Source organism: Sinocyclocheilus rhinocerous, unplaced genomic scaffold, assembly GCF_001515625.1.
Source record: "Sinocyclocheilus rhinocerous isolate Xijiao unplaced genomic scaffold, SAMN03320098_v1.1 scaffold827, whole genome shotgun sequence".
Lineage (NCBI taxonomy): Eukaryota > Metazoa > Chordata > Actinopteri > Cypriniformes > Cyprinidae > Sinocyclocheilus > Sinocyclocheilus rhinocerous.
Window position 1 is genome coordinate 172,082 of NW_015633173.1, and position 4,544 is coordinate 176,625.

The 4,544-nt window shown below is 37.7% G+C and overlaps 1 protein-coding gene across 1 annotated transcript in view; it reads right to left on the bottom strand.

The window, feature by feature from the left end:
* LOC107743312 (protein lin-9 homolog) overlaps positions 1-4,544 on the bottom strand; it is a 16,417-nt gene that overhangs the window by 10,222 nt on the left and 1,651 nt on the right. Inside the window, exons 3-8 of the mRNA XM_016556485.1 lie at positions 3,792-3,896; positions 3,564-3,694; positions 2,993-3,118; positions 2,634-2,791; positions 2,290-2,423; positions 2,043-2,168 (exon numbers count right to left, since the gene is read on the bottom strand). Of these exons, the coding sequence (XP_016411971.1) occupies positions 2,043-2,168; positions 2,290-2,423; positions 2,634-2,791; positions 2,993-3,118; positions 3,564-3,694; positions 3,792-3,896 (780 nt within the window). The remainder of the gene's footprint in view (positions 1-2,042; positions 2,169-2,289; positions 2,424-2,633; positions 2,792-2,992; positions 3,119-3,563; positions 3,695-3,791; positions 3,897-4,544) is intronic.

A 4,544-nucleotide genomic window follows, 5' to 3' on the forward strand; every position in this document is an offset into this window, starting at 1 on the left:
GGGGCGTGTTTGTTTTGGTGATTTCAAATATCAACATTGGCTACCAGAAATCACTTACTCTGCCTTTAACTTCTCCTCTCTGTCTCCTGTTCTGTTATGCTACTTACCCTCAACATCCTTTATCTCTTTTGCTCTCTTTTGACAGCTCCAAATTCATCCCCCAATCAATATCTGCCTGATTTCTGTCTCTTCTCTATCCTAACCTCTTTCTGTATCTCATTTCTTCTTTTCTTTCTCATTCTTCCAGTGTGTCCCAAAGGCCTGTTTCTTTATCATATTTAATCAATAACTGAGAACAAGTTGTACGTTCGCTATTTATCCTCGAAAGCACATACTCAAACCTCAGTACGCTCTAACATTTATTTACAGGCCAAACTTCTTCATTACCCACAAGTTTAATATGTCCCTGTCTTCTCCGGAAACTGTATATCAGAATGAGCTTTATTGCCAGGTATGTTTTCACATACGAGGAATTTGTTTTCATGACAGAAGCTTCCGCAGGGCAACAGAATGACAGTGACAGAACAAAAACACAGGTAATAAAAGAATAATTTAAAAAAATAAATAAATAGAACAAGTAAATAAGGAATAACAATACATAAATTGACAGTTGTATGTGCAGGTATATTACAATAGATAGTTTTGTATGTACAGGTGTCAGGTGTTCATGAGATGGATTGCCTGAGGGAAGAAACTGTTCCTGTGTCTGGCCGTTCTGGTGCTCCGTGCTCTGTAGCGTCGACCAGATGGCAACAGTTCAAAGAGTGAGTGTGCTGGATGTGTGGGGGTCCAGAGTGATTTTGCTAGCCCTTTAGCTCACTCTGGATGAGTACAGTTCTTAGAGAGAAGGGAGGGTTGTACCAATGATTCGCTCAGCAGTCCGGACTACCCTCTGTAGTCTTCTGAGGTCAGATTTGGTAGCTGAGCTGAACCAGACAGTTATAGAAGTGCAGAGGATGGATTCAATGATGGCGGAGTAGAACTGTTTCAGCAGCTCCTGTGACAGGTTGAACTTCCTCAGCTGGCGAAGGAAGTACAACCTCTGCTGGGCCTTTTTCACAATGGAGTCAATGTGAGTGTCCCACTTCAGGTCCTGAGAGATTGTGGTGCCCAGGAACCTGAATGACTCCACTGCAGTCACAGTGCTGTCCATAATGGTGAGTGGAGGGAGGTCATCAAGGAAACAGCTTAAATGACATAAAATTTCTCACAGAGTGTAACCATTTTTTAAACGATGCCCAATTATTTTTTTAGCATTTCTAGTATTGTACAGGCTTTACATTTTTCAATGTCAAGATTATTGTAATTATCAATTCATTTAATTTTGAAGCATATGTGACAGCATTAATTCAAGTTTCTTAAGGGTCAAGATCATGTTATCTGTATCTCCTGCGCTCCATCAAGCCACTCCCATAATATCTGTCACCACTCAAATTAATGCACGACTCTACATTATCTGTATAGCATGTGTGTAAGACTCGAATACAATTATGAAGTAATAATTTTATGATGAATAAATCAGTGTGTAAAACTGGCTGTGTCTATAGTATTAAAGACTATTTAATATTATTATATTATCTTTAAATTAATTTTTAAATGATAATTATTTTAAATGATTGTTCCTGGATTAGTAGAGTACTCTTGTAATAAAGTAGCGGTGGTAGCGGACATTTTAAGTATCAATTCTGCTTAAGAAGACGCAATCTAATCCTGTTTACATGAAATAAGCCTGCTCCCGATCAGGTTTAAGTTTACGGACCTGTTGCTATGACAGCAACTCCGGGATGAGCTTCTGTTTACATGAAATAAGCCTGCTTCCCGATCAGGTTTAAGTTTACGGACCTGTTGCTATGACAGCAACTCCGGGATGAGCTTCGAAGAACCAACCAATCCAAGATCACGCCAAATCATCAACAATCAAATCCAGCTAACTGAGTTAGCGACGTACGAAGAACGGGCCCCTGATCTCAGAAACATTTCAGGATAATGACATGCCAGTTAACCACCCAATTTAAAAAACACACTTGACAGTCTCATTTTACCATTAAGATGGACTGGGTTGAGCCGGGATAGGACCCGCGTGGTGGGGTCAGAAAGTTCTGGAAACGAGGTGGCCTCTGTTTCTGAGCAAAAGCAGATATGGGCATCGTCTCATGAGGTTCATTACTCTGGAGAGAAAGCATTGGGCAGTGTTAGCCATTCAAATCAAATGACACTTTACTGTTTTTATGAACAGAAACAACACAAAAATTATAATGGCCATTTGTGACAAGACAGTAATTTTCTTACAAGCACTTCGTAGTCAGGAACAGTGTGTGTGCCGAGCCCATTTCTGTCAAAGGTCACGCGATACGTTGCTGCACTGGTGTCTACTGCATCAATCTGACCAGTAAACAGGCCATCATGGACACCCCTAAGACGAGCTACATTTTAAAGAATAAAAGGATAAAAAAAAAAAGTTTTATTTTCATTCAAAACATTTCATTAAGCAAAAAACTTAGAAAACTACAATACCTCTAATATCAATTTCATTCTTACTAAACTCACAATCTGAAGACAAAGTCTATTTTGAATTGCTCCTTACATATCTTCTGATCGTGTCAGATATGAAACGTGTATAATCAGATCCTCACCCGTGACTTTGGTGCCAATGACTAAGGGCAAAGGGATCTCATCTGGCAGGTCTTTGCATAGAGACATATCTGTGATTTTCCTCTGCTGTAGAAGACGCATCTTCTGCCTCTTATGTTTCAGAGCCATTCGCTCTTCAGCGAAGAATGCTGAGGAACATCTGAAAAACACGACGCATAAGTCCAAACATCTGAATCCAAGATATCTGCATTCTAACCCATCTATTATATTATGTATAATAAATGTGACTTGACTTGACTATTATGTGCCTGTCTATATGTATACATATTCTAACTGCAAATAATGAATATGTTATGGGCATTTATTACTGTGTAAGGTTAAAAGTGATCAGTCAGTTAACCTTCGAGGTTTGCCCATAAGTCTTCTGATTGTTCCCCATTCAACTCTGGTCAACTTTCTGGTCTTTAGATTGGGAAAAGACTCCTTCAGACACATGCAAAAGTCATTGTCTCCTTCAAATAAGGGCCTAAAGAACATGAAAAAGACATTAAAAAAAAATATATATATATAATATTAGCTGTCTAGCAATATGCCAATACAATGCTAAAATGTAATTTAAAGTTAGCAAATGACATACATAATACTATTTACAAAATATTTATCTAGAATTCACTAAATTTGAACACAGACATTTTTTTATTACAAAATGACAAGACTATCAGAAGATTTTGGAACTGATACAAGGGGCAATAAACACTTTTATTAATCAGCCAAGCAGACTATTTAGGCCCATTTACTGGGTCTATTTATACTAATAATCTATTAATAATGGAAATGCAATGTCATATTTATGGAAGGCAGACACTACTCTCGGTTTCCAATACTCAAAATTATTAAAATATAATCATGTGAATATTAACAGCATAAAAACTGCACAAAGTGACTGAAAATATAATGTCTGCAGAACATACCTGTCAATATTAGAATAGAACCATTCATAGATGCACCATTTGTGTGCTTTGGGAAGTTTGAGCAAGTTTCTTAGTCTCAGACCAATTTTCTGTGAAGCCCTTTTGTCTGGTGTTGTGACATTTGTAAGTTTCTGCAATGGCAAACATTCAAATTTTGCAAAACCAATGATCTTTATGTCAAAAGATTAATCTATCCTTCGGAAAGTGCATCCTGGACAACACCCTCACCTGAGGCACAGTGGTGACCCTCTGGCTCCTCCTGGGAGATCTGGAGGTGAGCGGCCGCTCCTCATCCTCACACGACAGTCGACTCCTTTTTGAGCTCCTTGTTGGCTGAAGGGCAAAGCAGACAGGAGACATTTAGGAACTGTAAACATTAAGACACAAACTACTACCATAGACCTTAGCCAGGTTAGGCACCATATTGAATTTAAGGTGGATGAAAAGGAAGCTGTGATGGTTAGACCATTTAAACAACGGCACACACTGTTTAAAGGTCCTAGATCACATAATTTTCACAACTCATAATTTTCATACTGTTTATGGAGTTTTTTTTATCTACTAAAAGTTTTTTTTTTTTTAAAGACATTTAATCACTTGAACAATCGCTATGTTTTTAAACAACAGTAAAATCAATTTAATACATTGTACTCACTGTACTGTACCCTCACAGCTTTGTTTTCATTCCCGTCAAAAATTAAATATGGTAGTAAGTAGGGCAGGGTAAAAAATATCGCTATCTCGATAATAATCAATTCTCATTTTTACGGAACGATATCGATTATTAAATCCCAAGAATCGATTAGTCTAGCCTTTTTTCAGTTAATGTATGGAACGTTGAAGGGCACTTCCCATCCAATATATCGCAATAAGCATTGTGCTTTGGTACTTTTAATATGAAACAAAGTCTCAGATTTCAAATTCTGTCCATTGTATTGCAGTATTCAAACAATAAATGCCGTTTTGGCGCTGTTTAATGTG